Source organism: Rhineura floridana, chromosome 4 (assembly GCF_030035675.1).
Source record: "Rhineura floridana isolate rRhiFlo1 chromosome 4, rRhiFlo1.hap2, whole genome shotgun sequence".
Classification (NCBI taxonomy): domain Eukaryota; kingdom Metazoa; phylum Chordata; class Lepidosauria; order Squamata; family Rhineuridae; genus Rhineura; species Rhineura floridana.
In genome coordinates this window covers 108,121,074-108,145,159 of record NC_084483.1, presented here as the reverse complement: position 1 = coordinate 108,145,159, position 24,086 = coordinate 108,121,074, and the positions used below count along the sequence as shown (strand labels likewise).

The window sequence follows — 24,086 nt, the reverse complement described above, 5'->3', positions numbered from 1 at the left end:
TTGCTTGCTGCCCTGGGCTCCTTCTGGAAAGAAGCATGGGATATAAATTTAATAAATAATAATAGTTACAATTATATAAGATTTCTCTTGTAGTTCTTTGTATTGGGAGGAGCAAAAGGCTGTCTCTGAGTGGCTGTAGTGCAAAACTTTTTTTTTTTACTATAATGTTTTTTTCTGCTACTGTGAGGTATAATCAGGGCTAGTGCCAGAGGGTGGCCAGGTTGGGGCCTGGCCAAGGGCCCCTCCTTAGCATGGGTGGGTGGGTAGCGCTTCTGCCAACCAAGATGGCAGCCGAGGTTTCCCTAAGGGGCTGATTCCCCTTCTGCCATCTTGGTTGATGGCAGGGATGCACATGTGCAGCACGCATGCTACACATGTTGGCGGTGGAGGCATCAGCCCTTTAGGGAAGCTTCAGCTGTCATCTTGGTTGATGGCAGGCATGTGCCCGCAGCGCAACCAACATCAACATCAAGGTAGAGGTAGGCGGGACATGCAGGCGGGCATCGTGGGCCTGTGTGACAGTGGGGGGTGTCTCTGAGCTCCCACTGTGCAATCTGCAGCAGGGCAGGAGCTGACGCTGCCATGGATCGCAGAAGGTAGGTAGGTGGGACATGCATGCAGATGCTGGGGCCCGGGCAGGCTGGCACCCAAGGGCCCCAGCATGCCTGGTGCCGGCCCTGGCTGTTATGCTGGGGAAAATGGCATATAAATAAATAAACCATGGTTTACTGTTAAGTAATTGAGCAGTGGTGAGCCTCAGATCTCCTCTTCTTCTCTCCTCTTCTTGCATGCAGCCATTTCCCAATCCTAACTGACTTCCAGGACACAGTCACACCATACATTTAAAGCACATGGCTTCCCCCAAAGAATCCTGAAACCATAATTTGCCCATCACAGAGCTGTAATTCCCAGCACCCTTAAGAAACTATATTTGCCAGGATTCTTTGGGAGGTGCAATGGGCAGTATTACTCTAAACTCCTGTGGTAACAGAACAACTTTAACTATTGTGACTAGACTTTCCTCTTCTCCTCCCCCCGTGTTGTCCCCAAATCTGCTTTGGAGGTTTGGGGAAAACCGCAGAACAGATTTAGGGGGTGTGAAGGGGGGAGGAGAGGGAGAAGCATTCTTCCATGCAAGGAAAAATCCTTGAATTTTTGTTACATTTAATACAACCCAGTGTATTTTAAAATGTATGTTGTAGATGTGACCACAGTTTCTCAGCAGCCCATAGGTTGCCATGGTATGTGAATGAGGCAAACTATGGCTTGCGCAAACCATGATTTCGCTGCTCAAACTAGGATCCTAAATTATGTTTTGCCTCTGATGCTCATGCAGCATATACAAAAGCCCTAATTTTACCTCATGTGATTAGTATTGCAAGGGAGAGTAGGGGCAAGCACACTAGCTCCATTCTCTTTGTTGCATCACTATGCTGTTTTCCCACTATCTTCCATGTTCAGGCTTCTAAAGCCTACATGGGTACATCAGGCCCAGCGCTGCAGACATTTGCCCTCCAACCTGTGGAAGAGAGCAGAGACAGGCTTGGTACAACCGAGGGGGCAGAGCTAGCGTCCTCATCCACCTCATCACATGAGAGAGAGAGAATACTTGAAGAGGGCTAGTGTTTCAGGACAATGGATGTGCTAGTTGAAGGGAAGTGAAACCTTTTTTTCCTCCCAGCAACATAATGCTGTGAACTGTTGATTAGGGAAATAACAATTTTCCTGTAATATTAATTCTAGGTGCAAAAAACCTGGGTATGCTTGGGTTTTCTGTGGGTATGCTTTAAGGTGGATTTCTGCATTGAGCAGGGGGTTGGATTTGATGGTCTTATAGGACCCTTCTACTCTACTGTTCTATGCTCCCTATTCAGCTTCTCATTCCTTGCACAACAAAACAATCCTCTGGAAAGCCTTTGAATTAGGCTCAGTCTAAGTGATGTAAATAGTAAACAAATGAATCTTGTTTGGATAAATCTACTGATGCTAAAAGGAAGACTTTGGCCAAGAAATTTCTGATTAATCACCATGGACTGGGACAAATGAAGTACTGCCAGCTTTTCCAAATGGCTAAAGTGACTGGCAGAACTGTCTGAATGTGTCAGCAAAGCTTTTCCATTGGCCACACCTGGAGGGGGAACAGATTGATCTGGCGATCAGCTGCAAAATCTTTTGAAGCTGAATTTTTAAAGAAATGCACTCAAGCTGCTCTCAACAGGTTGTACAGTAAAAAAAGGGGCAGGGTCTGACTAGCATTGTGTGCCCCTGTTTTCAGAAGACAGAGATGGAGGTACACTGAAACTGCAGAACAGTGAGTGTGTCTCTACTCAAGGACTATGTATATTGTGGAATCACCACTATTGGCTTCCTGCATTCATATAGTTGGGCGTGAGGAGACATGTTGGCTGCCTCTTCTGCACTACAGCACCACTGTCTTAGTAAGCTTTATATCCTACCTTGCAGCATCTTAAAACTGGGGAGAGCAGGAGAGAGAAGATATGTGAAAGGTCTAAATAAATAAATATGGTCATAGGTTAAAAAAGAGACTCCAATTAATATTAAAGTTTATATTTGCTATAAGCTATCATCTGCAGCAGCCTACACTGGCAGTTTTCACTCAATTCTTGATCACCAGTGTGAATCAAACCTAACTTTGTCTCAAACTTAACTTTGTTTGCTGCCAGGTAATATCCCAAGAATGGAGCATAACCAAACTGCAAATCATCAACCTGACCAGCAACCATCGCCTCCCATAAACAGCTCTGAAGCACTACCTACTGGGAATGGCTTAGAGAAACAAAGTGAAAAATCACCTCCAAGGCCTCTGTCCCCAGAGAATGCAGTGCATTCTCCTCCTGAAATGAAGCTCTGTGATATATCTGAAGAGCTGAGCCGACAGCTGGAGGACATTATTAAGACCTATGGGTCAGCTGCCAGCCTCATGGAGGAGAGAAATGTTAAAGTAACAACAGACAAATCTGAAAAAGGAGAATTCTGTAATAATGAAGATGGAGAATATGAAGATGGCCATGATGAGGCTGAGAAAGAACAGGCAGCTTCTGGAGATGCCTCTGGTTCAAAGGAGTCCAGTATTCATAAAGAACAAAAATTGGAAAAGAAAATCCTGAAGGGTCTCGGTAAGTAGCTACTTGCGGAGCAGGAATGTAGCACTTAATATAATTCATTGACTATAGCCTGAAAGGCACCACGGTGGTCTCTGTAGAATTTCAGTGTTTGATACAAATAGTATTCTTTTTGTCACTGGCAAGAAAGTATGATTTTGTTGAAAACAGTGCGTCCTTTGGCTAGTCAATTTTTTTTAAAAAAAAAATATTGGGTAACAAATGGGTGTCACAATAATGGAAATACATGACAATTAATCGATGGTTCAGTCTTGTACATCACACCCCAGACTTGTGTATTTGTGTGTGTGTGATAATATAATGCAGCTTTTTATTTATTTATTTATTATTTGATTTATATCCCGCCCTTCCTTACAGCAGGAGCCCAGGGCGGCAAACAGAAGCACTAAAAACACTTTAAAACATCAATAAAACAGATTTTAACATACATTAAAACAAAACAACGTTAAAAACATTTTTTTAAAAAGCTTTAAACACATCTTTAAAAAAGGGTTAGAAACATTATAAAAAAATATTAACAAGCAATTCTAACACAGATGTTAGACTGGGATAGGTCTCAACTTAAAAGGCTTCTCGGAAGAGGAAAGTCTTCAAAAGGCGCCGAAAAGATAGCAGAGATGGCGCCTGCCTAATATTCAAGGGGAGGGAATTCCACAGGGTAGGTGCCGCCACACTAAAGGTCCGTTTCCTATATTGCGCAGAACGAACCTCCTGATAAGATGGTATTTGGAGGAGGCCCTCACCTGCAGAGCACAGTGATCTGCTGGGTATATAAGGGGTAAGATGGTCTTTCAGGTATCCTGGTCCTGAGCTGTATAGGGCTTTATACACCAAAACTAGAACCTTGAACTTGTCCCGGTAGCAAATGGGTAGCCAGTGCAATTCTTTCAGCAGTGGGGTGACATGTTGGCGATACCTTGCCCCAGTGAGCAGTCTCGCTGCCACATTTTGCACCAGCTATAGCTTCCGGGACAACCTCAAGGGCAGCCCCACATAGAGTGCATTACAGTAATCCGGCCTGGAGATTACCAGTGCATCGACAACAGTTGTCAAGTTATCCCAGTCCAGAAACGGCCGCAGCTGTCTTACCAGCACTCCTAGCCACAGAGGTCACCTGGGCCTCTAGCAGCAAAGATGGATCCAGGAGCACCCCCAGACTACAGAACTGCTCTTTCAGAGGGAGTATGACCCCATCCAAAACAGGCAACTGACCAATTATCCAAAGTCGGGAACCACCAGCCCACAGTGCCTCCATCTTGCTAGGATTCAGACTCAGTTTATTGGCCCTTATCCAGCCAGTTTATTGGCCCTTATCCAGTCCAGGCAGTGGTCCAGGGTTTGCATGGCCTCTCCCAATTCAGATGTTATGGAGAAATAGAGCTGGGCATCATCGGCATACTACTGACACCTCGCCCCAAAGCTCCTGATGACTGCTCCCAAGGGCTTCATATACATGTTAAACAGCATGGGGGACAAGATGGTACCCTGCAGCACCCCACAGCACAACTGCCAGGGGGCCAAAAGGCAGTCACCCAATGCTATTCTGTGAAAGTGACCCTGGAGATAGGATCGGAACCACTGTAAAACAGTGCCTCCAATTCCGATCTCACCAAGTCAGCCCAGAAGGATACCATGGTCAACGGTATCAAAAGCTGCTGAGAGATCAAGTAAGAGTAACAGGGTTGCACTTCTCCTGCCCTTCTCCCGATAAAGGTCATCCATCACGGCAACCAAGGCCAATTCAGTCCCATAACCAGGCCTAAACCCAAACTGAGATGCGTCAAGATAATCTGTTTCATCTAGGAGTACTCGCAATTGCTGCGCCACAACCCTCTCAATCACCTTCCCTAAGAAGGGGGTATTTGCAACCGGTCGGTAGTTGTCACAAACCAATGGTCCAGGATGGGCTTTTTCAGGAGTGGTCAGATCACCACCTCTTTCAAGGCAGCTGGAACCACTCCCTCCCGCAATAATGTGTTGACCATACCCTGGATCCACTCGGTCAGACTCCCTCGGCAAGCTTTAATAAGCCAAGAAGGGCAAGGGTCGAGAGGACACGTTGCTGGCCGCATCATCACAAGCACCTTGTCCACGTCATCAGGCCGCATCAGCTGAAACCATTCCCAAGAAGTTGCAGCAGACATTGCACTGGACACCTTGTTGGGGACTACAGTAGATGTGGATGGGGCACCAAGACTGCTACGGAGGTGAGCAACTTTACCCTCAAAGAGCCTTGCAAACAATTCACAGTGGGCCTCCGAAGTGTCTAAAACTCCATTTCCTGGAGATGATGTCAACAGACCCCTGACAATATGGAAAAGCCCCACCAGATGTCTACTTGAGGATGCAATAGAGGCGGAGAAGTGGGCCTTCTTCGCTACCCTCACCACCACACAGTAGGCACAGTTATGTTTTACTCGTGCCTGATCAGCTTCACAGCACATCTTTTGCCACTTGCGCTCTAGCTGTTGTCCAGCCTGTTTCATTGCCCTTAGCTCACTGGTGTACCAAGGTGCAAACTGGGCTGCACAATGCCAGAGAGGGCGCTCGGGGGCAACCGTGTCAAGAGCCCGAGGTGCCTTCCTGTTCCACAGTGTGACAAGGGCTTCAACAGGGTCACCTGCTCTATCTACTGGGAACTCCCCCAGGGCATTCAGGAATCCTGTGGATTCCATTAGGCTCCGGGGGTGGACCATCTTAATCTGTCCACCACCCTTGCAGGGAAGGATCGGAGCCATAAGTCTAAACTTCACCAGGAAGTGATCTGACCATGGCAATGGGGTGAAATCCACCACCACCCCATCTCCAGACCACCCCTTTCTCCATCTGGAGCAAAAACCAAGTCGAGGGTGTGCCCTGCCCTACGTGTTGGGCCAGTAATAATTTGAGACAGCCCCATGGCCGTCATGGAGGCCATCAAGTCCCGAGCCAGAACACTAGAGGCAGCCTCAGCATAGACATTGAAATCACCCAGCACTATCATTCTGGGCTCTTCTAACAGCACAGCTCAGACGGCCTCTGCCAGCTTGGTCAGAGAAGCTGCCGGGCAGCAGGGTGGACAATACACCAGCAGCAACCCTAGTTTACTGTCTCCTTGGCCAGACACAAGGTGCAGGCCCTCATAGTCAGCTCCAAGACAGAGTGGTTTCCTGGTGACAGAGATGGAAGTTCTGTAGACCACAGCAACTCCTCTCCCCTGTCTCTGCAGCCTATGCTGGTGCTGCACCGAGTATCCACGTGGGCAAAGTTGTGGCAGAACAATTCCTCCAAGCTTACCCACCCAGGTCTCAGTAATGCACGCCAAATCGGTACTTTCATCCCACAATCAAATCATGGATGAGAGTGGTCTTATTGTGTACCGAACTGGCGTTAACAACACACACAGGCCAGTGGGCACAGCTGATGAGCAACAAGGAACCCATCCATGAGAAGAGTGGCAGCAAGGAACAAGGTGCAGATAGCCTTGCCCTCGTCTTCTGTGGTAATTGACCACATCCCCATGGCTATATTTCCCTCTGCCCGTAATCACTGAAATTGGGGTGGCATCACCCATGTTCTTCCATACTAAGACTCCTCCTAAACACCTGATATGGACCCAACATGAGCCCACCAACAAAATCCTCCAGAGCGAATCATCCCAGTAGGCCTCTGCGAGAATTGGGAACAGTCATACCCATTCAAACTTTTTCACACAGGGCCCATCTACTCCCCCTTCTGTCTCACACCCAGGGAGGGCCAGCCTTCTGCCAGTTACAGACTGTCACTCTGAAGGCATCTGCTGACTTTCTCCTATCATTCAGTTCACTGCACAGGCTCCCACCCTGTGCAGGAATTATACATGCACCACACCCTCCCCACCACCAATCTCCTTTAGATTGGTTTAACAGAAAACAAATTTTAAAAGAAAAGGTAATATAAGAGGGTAGCACCCTCTCCCTCAGGACTCCCTAAGGGACTCCCCAAAGGGCAATCCCCTTCGGTGTTGCCCTTTCGGTGGCAACCCCACCAGCGGCAGACCAGCTGCCCAAGGGCAGCTGGGCTTTTATGTCTCCTGACCCAGCCAGCAGCTGATGCAAGAGGCTGCAAAATTAATTGCAGCCTTTCTCTGGAGCAAGGGTCAGGCAGGGGGTCCCAGTCCTTGCAGCACTTACCAGGGACTTCAGCTGTCTTGAGAGACAGCAACCCAAAGGAGCGAGCAGCAAGCATCCAGATGCTCAAATACTAAAACCCAGGGCAGGTCTTCTTCAGTCCCGTAGTGCTGCAGCTGTTCAGCTTTTAGGTGGCAAATATTATTATGAATGAATTTATGTACCGCTTAATTGCCAAAGTGGTTTTTGGGTATGTGTTTCTACAATGGGGGAGCCTACAGATGAAATATTTATTTCCATCATTCTTCCAGCTTGTACTTGCACAAAAGAGCATATTAACAATTAGTGTGGCTTTTTGGCAAAAATGTGGAAATGGAATCACTACAACAGAGATCGCCGATCTTTTGGGGCCCATGAGCACATTTGCAACCTGGAGAAGCTGTTGTGGACACCACACATGAACCACAATTAAGCACACATTGCAACCTTGGCTACAACTGAATGCTTCTTTCAAGCCTGATTTCCATGGGGAAAGGGATCCTGTGGGCGCCAGCGAAAGCAATCCCTATACTCCAGTCACACACAAAAGAAGGCCACCTTAAAAGTTTGCTTCTCAAACACCTGGCAGAGACTTTAAGAGAAATGTTGCACACAAATGGGATGTAGCTCCTAGTTGTTACAAATGCTTGTATTGTCTTTATTTGTCTGAAGTACTCTTCAGTGAAAATGTCCTATTGTTACTTCAGGAAAAGAAGCTACCCTGCTGATGCAACATTTGAACAAGCTGAATACGCCAGAAGAGAAGCTGGACATCTTATTTAAGAAGTATGCTGAATTGGTTAGTATAGCAGCTGTGGAGAATGGACAGAGAGAGCTCAAAATGTGTACAGTTCTGGTCACTGCACCTTCAAAAGAATATTGTAGATTTGGAAAAGGTTCAGAAAAGGGCAACTAAAATGATCAGGGGCCTGAAGCAACTTTCCTCACACAACATTTCAACATTTGGGGCTTTTAAGCAACTGAGGGGGACATAAGTGTTTAAAATGAGGAATTTTAAAGAAGCTTTCTCCCACCCTCTTAATAACAGGACCCAGGATCATCCAATGAAGCTTAATGTTGGGTGACTCAAGACAGGCAAAAGGAAGTATTATGGCATTCACTTCCATAAAATATAATGATGGCCACCAATTTGGACAGCTGTAGAAGGGGATTAGATACATTTTTGAAAGATACAGCTATCAGTGGCTAGTAGTCATGATGCCTATATATACCTCCACTGTATATACCTTACTGAGGAACATGGGCAGGAGAGTGCTATTGTCCTGGTTGAAGGCTTCTTGTAGGCATCTGATTGGCCGTTGTGGGAACATTGGGAAAGGTCATAGCTGAGTGGTAGAGTGCCTGCTTTGCATTCACAAGGTCCCAGTTTCAATCCCCAGCATGTCCAGGTAGGGCTGGGAAAATCTCCTGCCTACGGAGCTGCTACTGAACTAGATGGACCAATGGTCTAATCTGATATAAAGCAGCTTTCTATGTTCTTCATGTAATACTGGACTTGATAGACCTTTGGTCTGATCCAACAGGCAGCACTGTTCATATGTGTTTATGTGCCATGTTATGTAGGGTTACCAGGTTGCAACTTGGAGATTGATATTATACCTTTTTGAGGTCAAATGTTGGAGTCCTACTTCAGATAGCAACTGGAAGAATGAGTAATAGACCAGTGAAAAACAGATTAAAACAAATAAAGCCACAATTTAACAAAACATCAGTCAATAGGAGCACAAAAATCCTACATAGTTGAACAATGTTATAAAAACAGAGATCAATTTCAACAGCTGCCATATAATACAAGAGTCTTATAATATAGAGAGCTCTACAAAATAATCCTCATAGAACTAAAAACCACTATCCTAAAACCACTATGAAATGTAGAGACATAAGAGATTAAAATTAAAAAAATTTAAAAGGCTTGTATCCAGACTACTTTCCAGTGCAAAATTTGCCTGGGGGAAGTTGTAATGACATATAGGATAAAAACCTTTCAGAGGAGACAGTGAAAGAGGCAGAGACTTGATGTGGCCGAATGTTTGCAATGTAAGTGAAGCACGTCTATGCTAGCTTGATAAATTTGGACAGGAATGACTGAAGAAAACTAGTTTTGACCACCAATGCAAAGCCTTCCAGCTTTTCCAGGGGGAAAAATGACCACAAGTAAGATTATTATTTTCCTTTCAGCATGTGTTAAAATTACTTTTATCATTTTTTATTAACAAGGCCAACCACAAACCTCAAACCATCTATTCTGAAGTGAACACTTACAGCATCAGGTTACAGGGACCAGACTTCTATCGAACCTCATATTTCCTTTGGCCAGCATCTACTTAATTTGGAACAATTTATTTTGGAGCTATCTATCTTTAAGTAATGTTTATTGAAACCCTGGTTTTTCAGGAGCTTTCTTTTATCATTGTAGCATGCTGTGCCTTAGGAGCGATGACAACCTAGCAAAATCTATGCCTGGGTTGAGAAGAGTGAAATCAAAGGAGCTAGTGAAGTGTTTAAGCAATGAAGTCACGAGTTGAGCCAACTTTTAAAACCATTTATGGTCTTTTGCCTCTTTACCAGCTGTGCAGCCATTAGTAGGTGATAATGTTTATCTCAGTTCTGTGAAAAGCTTGCCTGGTGGATTTCTGCATATCAAGCTGTTGTTAAAAGGTACAAGATCAGGCAGCCAGGTCAATTTCCTCCATGCCCATGGCAGATGAAACCACTAGTCAAGGCCATCATCCAAGAGTCCTGCTTTCTGGAGACAAATAGCACTGTTTCCTAACAACTACAGCTATTGGCCTGATTTGCTAGAAAGCTGGTGTCTCGGGAACAAAGTAATTGTTCTAGCAACTTTTTTTCTTTTGCTTTAGGCTGAAAGCACAGTTTACCTGGGAGCAAGGACTATTGACTTCAGTGGAACTTACTTCTGAGTAAATCTGCATAGGAACATACTGCAATTCTCTCTTTTATATCCTCTTTTTGGGGCCAGTGAAATGTTGTGAGTTACATAAATAGCTTTTATGTGTGAAACTAGCCTTCATCCTTACTGAATGAACAATGAGTTTCTTCCAGAAGTTTGGATTCTTAGCACTGGGATTCCTATTATCGTTTCAGGTTTTAAAATGGCAATGATGATACAGCATTAAAAATAAAGGTGTGACAAAGTCTAATGAAGAAAGGTATTTAAGATTGCTCACCCAATCACAGAACATAAGAACAGCTTATTGAAGCAGGCAAAAGGCTTATCAAGACCAGCATCCTGCTCTTACAGCGGCCAACCAGATTCCTATGGGAAGCACGCAAGCAGAACCTGCACAATAGCACTCTCCCCACCTGTGATTCCCAGCAACTGGCATTCCGAGGCATACTGCTTTCAACAATGGATGTAGAACATAATCATTGTGACTAATAGCCATTGACAGTATTCTCCATTAATTTGTCTAATTCTCTTTTAAAGCCATCCATCACTACCTCTTGTTGGGAGTGAATTCTATAGTTTCACTATGCATTGTGTGAAGAAGTATTTTGTTTGTCCTGAATTTTCTAACATTCAGCTTCGTTGGGGGTTCTACAGAATGGAACACTTGCCAATAATGTCATCACTTAAAAAAGCATATACCTCATGTAAAATCTGTTTGCTGTAAAAGCAGCAATGTTTCCTAATGGTCATGGAGGGGAAATTATTCCAAGTGTTCCCTGTTGCAAACCAGGACTCCTTTTCATTTTACATAAAGTGTTAGTGCTGTGTTTGACCTCTCTTCTCTCTCTGCATACTTTTAGCTGGAGGAACATCGTACTGAACAGAAAAAGTTAAAATATCTGCAGAAAAGGCAGGCTCAGCTCACAAAAGAGAAAAACCAGTTGCAGAGTGAACATAGCAGAGCCATCCTTGCCCGAAGCAAATTGGAAAGTCTCTGCAGGGAGCTCCAAAGACACAACAAAACCCTGAAGGCAAGACTGATAAGAGCACATTGATAGTCCTAACCAGCTTTAAACCATCCTCATTCCCAGTCTAGAAGGCCTGGCAACTGTGGTCTTGTGAAGCAGTAAAATCTCTTTAGCAAGGGATTCTAAACATTCTCAAGCTGTGGTTCAGTGATCTTTGGAATTGGTTGTGACACTACTTCAAACCGGTTTAAACGTTTTGTTAGGGCTGATGGCCAAGGATGCTAGTTAATGGTCCACTGATATTTTTTTCAATGGCGGCCAACATCTGGCAGACCATTGGCACCCTCTGCTGTGCTTTGAGTGTGCCTGTGCAAAGGAACAGCAGTTTTATTTATTTATTTATTTATTCAATTTATATCCACCCTTTCTCCCAGAAGGAGCCCAGTTCTTACATTTTTGGAACAGAGAGAAAGAGAGCTGTGAATTACCTGGAATCTGGAAACAAGTAAAGAGCCACTGCCTGATGGGGCAGTCTGCCTCCATTTTTACTTTATTTGGACATTTGCAAACAAAACAAATATTACAAAAATGTGGGCATCCAGTGCTCCAATATGCTGCCCATGCAACTTCACAGTAGTATAATGTAGATGTGCCCTGAAGGAAATTCCCAATGAATGATATATATATATTTAGTGATAGATACGCTGACATGAGTGCTCCTACCAGTTACATGAATAGTGATAATTATCTGCTGGGTAGTGATTGATGCTGTACTAAAATGGCAATTTTTCAACACTAATATTGTTTCTAGCTTTTACAGTTCTATGCTGAAATATGTGAACCATAAGCATAGGAATATGGCCCATGCTCAGCTTATGGTAGACTTACCCAGCATTTCTCTGGATGAGATCCCCATTGATTTATGCATGGCAGGAATGAGAAATCTATGGCCTTCCAAATGTTGCTGGACCACAACTAAATCAACCTTGACCATTGGCCATGCTGCCTGGGGCTGCTAGGAGTTGGAGTCCAACAGCATCTAGAGGGCTACAGATTCCTCAGCCCTGATTGTATGGAAACTGGTGCCATGTTACAGTGCTTTCGATTGCTTCTTGATGGGGGAAAAAGACACCTCCAGCCCTTCAGCTTTTCCTGAAGAAAAACAATTGCAAGACATCTTGAGTTGGGGGGGTGGAATCTGCAGACAGCTAAAGGCCACTATGTGCTCTGCTCATTTGGGTTGTACCAGTGGAGCAAATGACAGACTTACTTGTATTGCTAGGCCAAAGTATTTTCTAAGCATCTGTTCCATTCTTGCAAGCAGCATGTTAGCACTGAAGCACTTCCTTTGAAATGAAAATTTGCAGAATGGTCATCTGTTCCAGTGGGCAGCAAAAAAAGAGGTGCACTCAGTACTGGTGAGTTGCTGTTGTTGTTATGTGCCTTCAAGTCGATTATGACTTATGGCGACCCTACGAATCAGCGACCTCCAGTAGCATCTGTCATGAACCACCCTGTTCAGATCTTGCAAGTTCAGGTCTGTGGCTTCCTTTATGGAATCAATCCATCTCTTGTTTGGCCTTCCTCTTTTTCTTCTTTTTCCCAGTATTATTGTATTTTCTAGTGAATCATGTCTTCTCATGATGTGTCCAAAGTATGATAACCTCAGTTTCATCATTTTAGCTTCTAGTGACAGTTCTGATTTAATTTGTTCTAACACCCAATTATTTGTCTTTTTCGCAGTCCATGGTATGTGCAAAGTTCTCCTCCAGCACCACATTTCAAATAAGTTGATTTCTCTCTTATCCGCCTTTTTCACTGTCCAACTTTCACATCCATACATAGAGATCGGAAATACCATGGTCTGAATAATCCTGACTTTGGTGTTGATACATCTTTGCATTTGAGGACCTTTTCTAGTTCTCTCACAGCTGCCCTACCCAGTCCTAGCCTTCTTCTTATTTCTTGACTATTGTCTCCATTTTGGTTAATGACTGTGCCAAGGTATTGATAATCCTTGACAAGTTCAATGTCCTCATTGTCAACTGTAAAGTTACATAAATCTTCTGTTGTCATTACTTTAGTCTTCTTGACGTTCAGCTGTAGTCCTGCTTTTGTGCTTTCCTCTTTAACTTTCATCAGCATTCATTTCAAATCATTACTGGTTTCTGCTAGTAGTATGGTATCGTCTGCATGTCTTAAATGATGTTTCTCCCTCCAATTTTCACACCTCCTTCATCTTGGTCCAATCCCGCTTTCCGTATGATATGTTCTGCGTACAGATTAAACAAACAGAGTGATAAAATACACCCCTGTCTCACACCCTTTCCAATGGGGAACCAATCGGTTTCTTCATACTCTGTCCTTACAGTAGCCCCTTGAAAAGAGTATAGGTTGCGCATCAGGACAATCAGATGCTGTGGCACCCTCATTTCTTTTAAAGCATTCCATAGTTTTTCATGATCTACACAGTCAAAGGCTTTGCTGTAGTCTATAAAGCACAGGGTGATTTTCTTCTGAAATTCTTTGCTCTGTTCCATTATCCAACGTATGTTTCCAATATGATCTCTGGTGCCTCTTCCCCTAAATCCAGCTTGGATGTCTGGCATTTCTCGCTCCATATATGGTAAGAGCCTTTGCTGTAGAATCTTGAGCATTACTTTACTTGCATGGGATATTAAGGCAATAGTTTGATAATTACTGCATTCTCTGGGATTCCCTTTCTTTGGAAGTGGGATATATATGGAATGCTTCCAGTCTGTGGGCCATTGTTTAGTTTTCCATATTTCTTGACAAATTTTAGTCAAAATTTGGACTGATTCAGTCTCAGTAGCTTGTAGCAACTCTCTTGTTATGCTGTCTATTCATGGTGATTTGTTTCTTCCAAGAATTTTAAGAGCAGCTTTCACCTCACATTCTAAAATTTCTGGTTCTTCATCATAGGGTTCCTCCATGAATGAATCTGTCATCCTGTCACCTCTTTTATAGAGTTCTTCAGTGTATTGCTTCCATCTTCCTTTTATTTCATCTCGGTCGGTCAGTGTGTTTCCCTGTTGATTATTCAACTTCCCTACTCCTGGTTTAAATTTCCCTTTCATTTCTCTAATCTTTTGGAATAGGGCTCTTCTTCTTCCCATTTTGTTGTCCTTTTCTATTTCTATACAATAACTATTGTAATAGTCTTCTTTGTCCCTATGTACTAGTCATTGTATAGTTGCATTTAGGGTTCTGACCGTGTTTCTATCTCCTTTTGCTTTGCTTTCCTTCTCTCTTTAACCATTTTTTTTCAGTCATTTCAGTCATCCATTGAGGTCTTTCTCTCTTTTTAACTAGAGGTATTGTCTTTTTGCATTCCTCCCTGATAATGTCCCTGACTTCAGTCTATAGTTCTTCTGGTTCTCTGTCAACTAAGTTTAAAGCCTCAAACCTGTTCCTTATTTGATCTTTATATTCTTCTGGGATGTTATTTAAATTGTATTTTGGCATTATGAGTGCTTTGTTGTTCTTCTTTAGCTTTACTCTGATTTTCGATACGATCAGTTCATGATCTGTACCGCGGTCTGCTCCTGGTCTTGTTTTGCAGAAAGTATGGAACTTCTCCATCTTCTGTTGCCAATTATATAATCAATTTGATTCCTATATTGACCATCTGGTGATGTCCACATGTACAGTTGTCTTTTTGGTTGCTCAAAAAATGTGTTTGCAAGAAACAAATCATTGGCTTCACAGAATTCAATGTCTTTCTCCTGCTTCATTTCTGTCACCTAAGCCCCATTTCCCCACAATTCCTAGTTCTTCTCTGTTCCCTACTTTTGCATTCCTGTCCCCCATGATTATCATCATATCTTGTTTTGGTGTGTGATCAATTTCCTCCTGTACTTCTGCATAAAATCTCTCCAATTCTTCTTCTTCTGTGTTTGATGTTGGAGCGTAGACTTGGATGATGGTTATGTTAATAGGTTTCCCATTTAATCTCATTGATATCACTCGCTCAGACCTTGCATTGTAGCTCCTAATTGCTCTTGCTACATCACTTCTCACTATTAAAGCAACCCCATTTCTTCTTGATTTCTGATTTCCTGCATAAAATATTTTGTAGTTGCCTGACTGAAAATGTCCTATTCCCGTCCATTTTAATTCACTCACGCCAAGTATTGTAATGTTGATACGTTCCATTTCTTGCTTGACAATTTCTAACTTTCCCTGGTTCATGCTTCTCACATTCCATGTTCCTATCATGTAAGTCGTACAACTCCGGACTCTCCTTTCGCATCTGTACACATCAGCCTCTGGGCATCCTTTCGGCTTTGACCCAGCTGCGTCATTGGTCACAGTGCTACTCGTACTTGTCCTTTGTTCTTCCCCAGTAGCTCGGTGAGTGCCTTCTGACCTGGGGGTCTCATCTTCCAGCACTATCTCGTGTTGCATTTTGGATACTCTGTTCATAGGGTTTTTGTGGTAGAAGGTATTCAGAGGTGGTTTACCATTGCCTTCCTCTGAGTTTGGATGCATGTTAGTCTGGTGTCTCAGCTTTGACCATTTTGCCTTGGGTGCCCCTGCTAGGAGTCTAGCCTCTTGGTCTAGACTCCTGATGGCATTGCTGTCAGCTTCTTCGACACCCTCAAACCCCCTCACCACATTGTTCTCTATCCCAACCAAAAAAGACTGCTTTTTTAAATGTACTTTTTCTCCGTTGGGGGTACCCGATACTTGTAGAGGGGGAATCCTCTTTTTAAAAGTACTCAGCTGGAGTCCTTAGGCTTAATTCAGTTACTGCCTTTGTTGTAACCATAAATTTGTATTTGTGTTGGTCTGCCTTGACATATCTCCTTTTTCCTTTCAAAACTTCTATCTCATTACTGGTTGTTTTCATGCTCATTATCTGGCATATTCAGCACACTCCTCTTGCTGGCCACACTGGTGACAACTTCATTTGCTGTGCAGCAAAAGTGAATCCTATAAGCAGCTGCCCTGCCATTTTTGATCCTGTAAACTGAATTAAAGCAACATGTTAAGTCTGACAAGTGTTATGCTTGTCTACCAGCCAACCTTTGTCTTGAGAAAACAATACAGGGCCTAACTCCACAACTCTGCCAATGCCGCATCAATGGCCAGGTGCTCCGCCAGGCACCATGAGACCAGTTCATTGATCAGGTCCAACCACCAGCACACTGCCACCAGTTATTGCATTTTCTGGTAGGAAATCCTTTGTTCTCAAATGCCATGTACCCTAAGAATGAAACGCCAGCTACAAATGTGGGCCATTAGTTATTGCCTTCTTGATCAAAGTACTGCCAGCTTTTGTCTGATCTTGGTAGAATGTGACTGGCATGAAGGGGTTGCTGCTTAATAGGAAAACTCGGTGTGTGTGTGTACATGCGCGTGCGTGCGCTCTCTCCCCCCACCCCAAACCTCCTAAATGCTGGAGACGAAGGGCTATGCACAGTGGTATAGTGATACATTTTGAAGTGCAAGAGCTCGTACTGAGAGCAAAAGTATGTTCCCAAGAAGAGTCCATAGCCATGTCCATAATACCCACTTTGTTAGGATCTGCACAGCTGCAATCTGTACAGAATTTCCTGGAAGTAAGCTCCATTGAACTCAGTGGCACTTGCTGCTGTCTGCTTATGTTCCGCTGTGTGAAAACACAGTAGAGTTTTAACAAAAGATCTTCAGCCAGCCAAAATGCAACCATTGGCTTTTTAATTAGAAATGCAAATGATCTTGCAAAGAAATGTTACTATTTAAACTGCTAACATGAAGCCCTTCAAGGGACAGAGGAATCCAGCCTCTGCTTGCTTATTTTCTTCTTGTTCTGACTTCCTCTATTATGCTAATCTGATCTTCAAGTGATCTTGAAAATCTTATCACCTCATTCACCTGCCAGAGCAAGGAGAATCCATTAGTCTGGCAGGTGATGATGATGGTTTTATTAATTCATGAGTCACTTTTCATATGGGTCACGAGGCAATTTACAGTTCTAAATAAAAAAACAACTAAATTAAAAAGCAACTTAAGGTTAAAACAGTCCAATAAACACCCAATTATTTTCATATAGCTGGAAAAGCTTGTTAAAAGACTAGTCTCTTCAATTGTTTCTGGAAAGTACAAGTAGTGGACACCTGTGCAAACAATGGGTGCCTGTCGTAACTCCACAGGGATGCTGTTCAACAAAACAGGGGCAACCACACTGAAAACAATGCTCTTGAGTTGCTGTGGTGTGGGTTTCTGATATTTTAGGACCTTCAAGGAATACTCTCCTGAAGAACATAGTGACGTACTGGATATATGACAGTTTCTCAAGTAAGCTGGTCCTTAGCCCTGTAGGGCCTTGTAAGTTAGTACCCAAACCTTGAACTTGGCCCACTAACAGATTGGCAGCCAGTACAGATTGCACACCTGAGGTGATGTCATCCCTGCAGCTTTTTAAAAAAAGTTATGGAATAGTGTTCCCCCTCAGCTATACCCACTAGCTATGCAAGCACAGTGTCTTTGTGATGCTACAGAACCTGAGCAGCTGAGAGGAGGACCACCCTGTGGCAGGAGGTGGGGAGAGTTGGACGAATCCCTCCTTCTCATTTGGGTTGTACCAGTGGAGCAAATGACAGACTTGTATTGCTAGGCCAAAGTGTTTTCTAAGCATCTGTTCCATTCTTGATAGCAGTGTGTTAGCACTGAAGCACTTTCTTTGAAATGAGAATTTGCAGAATGGTCATCTGTTCCAGTGGGCAGCAAAAAAAGAGGTGCACTCAGTAAGGCTGCATCTTTTGCTCATCCACTGCATCTCACTCATTCATTGAAATAAAATAATCTGGATGCTAATTACATTCCAGGGAAATAAAAGCATGCATATTCATTTAAATATTGCATTACAGGAGGAGACTCTTCAGCGAGCAAGAGAGGAAGAGGAAAAAAGGAAGGAGATCACTAATAATTTCCAGGGCACCTTGAATGATATCCAGGCCCAGATTGAGCAGCAAAGTGAAAGGAACATGAAGTTGTCCCAGGAGAACACTGAGCTAGCAGAGAAATTGAAAAGCATCATAGATCAGTATGAAGTCAGAGAGGAGGTGAGAGCAACATGGCCCCACACTCACATGTACTGCACAAACTTCTTGCAGATTTCTCATCCTGTCTGCATTCCTCTTGCAACTGTATTTAGCTCTGCATACCTATGGTATAGATGCATCAACCCTTTTCAGTTAATTGAGAATCAGTTTCAAAAGGTAGCCATAAATAAATGTGCAAACTGAGAATCCTTCTCGCCTTATGTGTCCAGTTTTGGAGCACAAATGATTTGATTCTTTACTGTTTTATTGGAGTATTCTCCGTATTGGGGGTACTTGAGATAATTAAAATGTAAATATCTTAAATATTTATTTTTAAAAATCTAAATCATCTGTTTTCTACTTCCACTAGCACTACCTGTTTGGAAGATGATAATAAATCTGTATTGATCCTGGTAATTTTTTTATGTTACACTTACTCAGATATAAATCCCACTGCGTTCAGTTCAGCCTACTCCCAGGTAAAAATATATGTAGGAATTGCAACCTTATATAGAATTTTTTTTTAAAGTCCATATACTTCACTGTAAGTATGAAATCACTACATCTAAACACAGAATGCATAAGTCTATTTTTTTTTCTTCCAGCATCTTGATAAGATATTTAAGCATCGGGAGCTTCAGCAGAAACTGGTGGATGCTAAGCTGGAACAGTCACAAGAAGTGATGAAAGAAGCTGAAGATCGGCATCAACGGGAGAAAGAATATGTAATTACTTACCATCCGTTTTTTACTCCTAGGCCAACCACAGGTCTAAAATAACAACTTCATGCTTTAATTAGTTGTTCCTGGGCAGTGTGGTATAATGGGTAGAGTGGTGGACTATGACCTGGGAGACCAGGTTTCAAATTCCCACTCAGCCGTGAGGCTCACAAGGTGACCTTGGGCCAGTCACTGTCTCTCAGCCTAACCTCTCTCACAGGGTTGTTGTGAGGATAAAAGAGGGGAGAATCATGTATGCAATCTTGAGTTTCCTGGAGGAAACGGGTGGCATATAAAATGTAATAAATAGATAAACTGAGACACAGGGACTCCCAGTAATATCCTATCCCAACAGTGAGTTGGATCCACCCTTGCTTATCTGTAAAAAAGCCAGGTTTCTGGTGCTCCCATGAAAAACTGTATTCATTTACCACAGTGATATACTACTTTTCTCTGGGTACACATGTCCAAGCTTCTACTCACTATAGTCTTGTCATGTCTCTCAGACAGAGATAGGAACAAGCCCAAGGTCACCAGTGGAGATCCATGGTTGAGAGATTATTTTGAATCTTGATTTCTCCAGTCCAAGCATACTATGCACTGTGCTACACTAGTTCTGTTATGTCTGTGCACCAGGACACTCAGAAATCATAGCTATCAAGAAATGACACTTTCAAAGGCCACCTGACAGCTGTCATGTCTCTGGTTCTGTGCAGTAAAATACTTCCTGATGGTTCCTCCTCTGTATTATGGGCCTAGTCCACAAGCACGGTTTTCTGGAATTGTGTCTAAGCTAGGGTCAGGGTCTGGAACTCTGGATCCATCATCAACACTACAGGCTCCTGCGCTACCACATGCACACTGTGAAACTATTTAAATGGACATTTTTCGGGAATTCTCTTGCACACCAGCAACATTTTGTGCCCTTTCGAGTACACAGTAACTAGCACACAGCGTCTCTCTAGATCAGTGGTTCTCAAACTTTTTTTGTTCGTGGCGCACTGTAAAACATATAAAAATTTTCTGGCGCACTTCGTACACTTAGCCCCCTCACTCTCACTCTCTCACTCTCTAGTTGTAGCTGAATCTTCCCAGGGGGCTCAGCCCCAGGACATCTTTCCTGACGGGCAGAAAACCTGAGTGGGCGCGAGTGTCCCTGAGCAGGTGCAGAGCACCTTTCGCCTCCCACGCAAAGGGGAGAGGAGAGGAGAGGAGGGGTCTCCCATCCCAGGCAGGCCTAGTAAGCCCCGGCACCTTTTCTCTCCCCCTTAGTCTCCCACAAACCCCCCCCAAGTTTACCGCTACCCTCCCCCTCTCATCCTGGCTGGCTTCAAACCACTTCCTTGGGGGGCGGCCCCAGAAGAAGAGCCAGCGGGGTTGATTTTGGCATGGGGCTCCTTTGGGGGTGCCCCCAGTGAGCCCCCCCCAGAGCCCCCACCCCTGTCTTTTAAGGGCAGGTTCCACGCCATGGCTGCAAAATTACCTGCGAGTAACGGATTGATTCTCTAAGGGGCCTAGCCTATCATGGATGTAATATTTGCGGCACACCTAGCCACCTTTTGCGGCGCACCAGTGTGCCGCAGCACACTGTTTGAGAATCATTGCTCTAGATGCTTCCACACTGTTGCTATTTTCAGGTGGGATTCAATCACAAACCAGCAAATTCATGTAGTACAATTATAGTTTATTGGGAGGTCTTGCACAACAAACACATTTTCTCTCCCCCCTCCCCAATTAAACTTTTTGTGCTATGGGAAAATGCACTGGAAACTGCAAGATAACAGTACAAACAAATCAGAATGAATGTTCAGTAAACAGATGGTGTCTAACAAAACTTTTGCAAACAAATCAGGATAAATGCTGAATGAACAGGTCATCTGGAAGCGACCTTTATTTCAAAGGGCAAATTGTGTTTTGCTCTCAACCAGCTGAAGAGCCGTCTGTTTTTTGCATTGACAGTGGAATAACTCTGCTGCCTCCCAGTGGTCTAGCTGAAGCTTTCTCTCCCCCCCCCTTTTTTGTTGTTGTTGCTTGCCCTGGAGACGTGACAAACCCAGATGAATTACTAACTCTGTATAACTAGTATAACTGAGAAAACAGCATTGGTCATGTTATTAAAAATGTAATGTCTGATGCAATGCTCTTGTCCTTAAAACATTCTTTGGGACACATTTTCCAGTGATGCACATTGGGTAGTTTTCATGAATTTCAAGATCACACTATGCATTTTAATTTCTCATCACACAATTGGCAACTACTCTTAATTGCTGAGGCAGGGACACCCCCACCCCAAGATACACCCCCCATTTTTTTAATAGGCCTTGATTCATACTTTAAATCTGTAATCAGTTTAGCATTGGCACAGAGAGGCCTCGATCTAGCACTAATCCAGCTGGTCATCAGGTTTCATCAGCATTATACTTTATCCCCAGGATGAGGTCTAGATGGATTTGAGTAAATGCCTACACCCATACATACCCTCAGAGGTGCTGTTACCCTAGGAAAGCCTGTCCCTAGGCCAGCTATTAAACCAGAACTGTCACTAGAAGCTAAAATGATGAAACTGAGATTATCATACTTTGGACACATCATGAGAAGACATGATTCACTGGAAAAGACAGTAATGCTGGGAAAAACAGCAGGGAGTAGAAAAAGAGGAAGGCCAAACAAGAGATGGATTGATTCCATAAAAGAAGCCACAGACCTGAACTTACAAGATCTGAACAGGGTGATTCACGACAGATGCTCTTGGAGGTCACTGATTCATAGGGTTGCCATAAATCGTAATCAACCTGAAGACACATAACAACAACAACTACGCCAGCTTCAGCATTTCCATACAGCAGTCACTTCAGGAAACAAATTCTAGTGTCATTTACCACCACCACTCCAAAAAACCAGCTAGGGAGGAGTTCTCTTTCAACTTTTTGCTAACCTTTTGTCAGCAGGTGTTGTCTTCACAGGAAAAGGCTTTTGGAGAATGCTAAGGAGGGACAATGATGTAGTACTAAAAGATCCAATGTGTGCCACAGTAGATAAAAGCTGTCTCATCCTATTAGTCATATGACTGTAGAAGACTCATAATACCCTGGTTCTTAAGTAACTGCTGCTACAATTTCACATCCTGAGCCTTGAGATTGTAAATTCGGTCTCAAGCGGGACTTGAGTTTGTAAATTCATGATTAGGTGGTTCTCTAGCCTTCTGAATCCAGTGAGCTCATGAGAACAGAATTGCACATAACAAACATTGAAAATGGTACCCTTGTTGCTTATGATGTGTAGTTCTGCCCTGAGGCTCCAAGGAGCTAAGAAGACACAACAGTTCCATGTCACAAGCACTTTGGGGAGCCTCATGACTCTGTATGGCCCCTTGTTTTCTACAGTGATAGTAGCATTCGCTCTCAACACCAGTAGTATCAGGTTCTTAGAATTGCAAATGAAACCCAATTGGCAACTTGCCTTGGACCAGCCTTTCCCAACTAGTGGGCCACCAGATGTTGTTAGACCACAATTCCCATCTTTCCTGACCATTGACAATGCTGGCTGAGGCTGATGGGAGTTGTGGTCCAACAACATCTGGTGGCCCACTAGTTGGGAAAGGCTGCCTTGGACTATGTCTAATAAATTCACATGTCTTGAAATTCATCCATAGGGCCTTTCTGGAGCAATGAAAATGGTTTGTGGGTATAAGAAGTTTGGAGAAATTTTTCTCCAAAACATATACTTACTCCTGCTTGTATTTTAATTGGAGTACCAGTTTGGATAGGGAAAGTTCAGGCAGAAGGGAAATAAGAGCAGTCCCTCTGAAGCTAGGCTAAGCCTAGCCTCAAGCAGTTCAGTCTTAACAAGATTCTTTGGACATTTCAGTAATTCTAGGAACAGACGAGAGGTGAAGAGCAGGCTTTCAACAGTGATGTATTCTGTATGAATTGGTTTCTGCTTTGAGTCCTTGTTTCTGCTTCATATTTTATTAATAAAAATGCCAATATTGTGTCTGGCTAACCAGTCTGGTTTCTGAACATTAGCACAGGCTGCATTTTAAAAAAAAAAACCCTGCTTATTTAAAACACCGCTTTGAGCTCTTGCTTCTGTTACAAGATAACTCCGATGATAATTTTGTTTTTGTTTTTTACCTTTAGGAACAACTCAAAATACATCAATAAGACTGGAGAGAAAAAAGCTCATTAGTGAGCCACAGCAGATTACAAGGAAAAAATATTTGTCTCATCAGATCTGTTGGTTATGGCAGAGGCCTTTTTTATCCAACAGGAAGCTTCTTCTGCATCCTAGCTGAATATGTGACAATGCAGCCCTGATTAAATTCTTAAGCATTGTCAAAGCCCAGACAGTTTGCAGGATTAATGACTAGTTTAAAACTTAACTTGGCCCACAGGCTATTCAGAGTTTTGTGTCATACCATTAAACACAACCAACCTGTAATTCTCCCAAAAGTTTTTATTTTTCTTCTGTTGTTTTAGGTTTTTTTTCTCTGATGAAGGGTTTTTTAAAAAGCCCTATTATTTTGAAAACCACATGAAAAGCCCTTGTGTATGTTGTTACCTGTGTTGCTCTAGGATTTAAAGTGGTTATTTTGAAGGTGCAAGAGAGAGAGAGCTTTACAAGTAGCTGCATTTCTAAGTGTCTGTATTTCTTTTGATTGAAATGAAGTTTAACTTTTCCATTGATATTCTTTTTGTGTCACATATAGTTACTCAACCAAGCTGCAGAGTGGAAACTGCAAGCAAAAATGCTCAAGGAGCAAGAGACTGTTCTCCAGGCCCAGGTGAAGTAAGATGGATGACTGTGTAGTGTACTTCTTTATCTGAAACAAAACTAATGTGCTAGAGACATAAATCTGGAAAAACTTCACATGTGCTTGGGTTCCATGCTCCATTAAAGAATATCATCTGCAAGCATACATCAGAAGAACACACCATGTTCAACACTTGGGAAATATTTGCATGGGGCAGTCCATAATATATGTCTCATCTCAAGGAGTAGGAAAAATCTACACATTTGTAACCACTGATGACCAGGGTCAGATGACTATTATCATTTTACTGTATTGGATTAATTTCAATTTAACTTTACACCTGCAAGAATTTGTTTAGTGCTGGAATGGGGCCTTTCCAGATCTTGTTGAACTCC

The 24,086-nt window shown here is 43.2% G+C and overlaps 1 protein-coding gene across 2 annotated transcripts in view; it reads left to right on the top strand.

Moving 5' to 3' along the window:
- The window catches only part of TXLNB (taxilin beta), a 47,610-nt gene that overhangs the window by 9,383 nt on the left and 14,141 nt on the right, over positions 1 to 24,086 (top strand). Inside the window, exons 2-7 of one of the 2 annotated variants that reach the window (XM_061624009.1) lie at positions 2,685 to 3,137; positions 7,978 to 8,069; positions 11,063 to 11,233; positions 18,046 to 18,240; positions 18,825 to 18,944; positions 23,647 to 23,721. In XM_061624009.1, the coding sequence (XP_061479993.1) occupies positions 2,699 to 3,137; positions 7,978 to 8,069; positions 11,063 to 11,233; positions 18,046 to 18,240; positions 18,825 to 18,944; positions 23,647 to 23,721 (1,092 nt within the window). In that variant the 5' untranslated portion in view covers positions 2,685 to 2,698. The remainder of the gene's footprint in view (positions 1 to 2,684; positions 3,138 to 7,977; positions 8,070 to 11,062; positions 11,234 to 18,045; positions 18,241 to 18,824; positions 18,945 to 23,646; positions 23,722 to 24,086) is intronic. The other variant, XM_061624010.1, reaches the window with a different exon arrangement.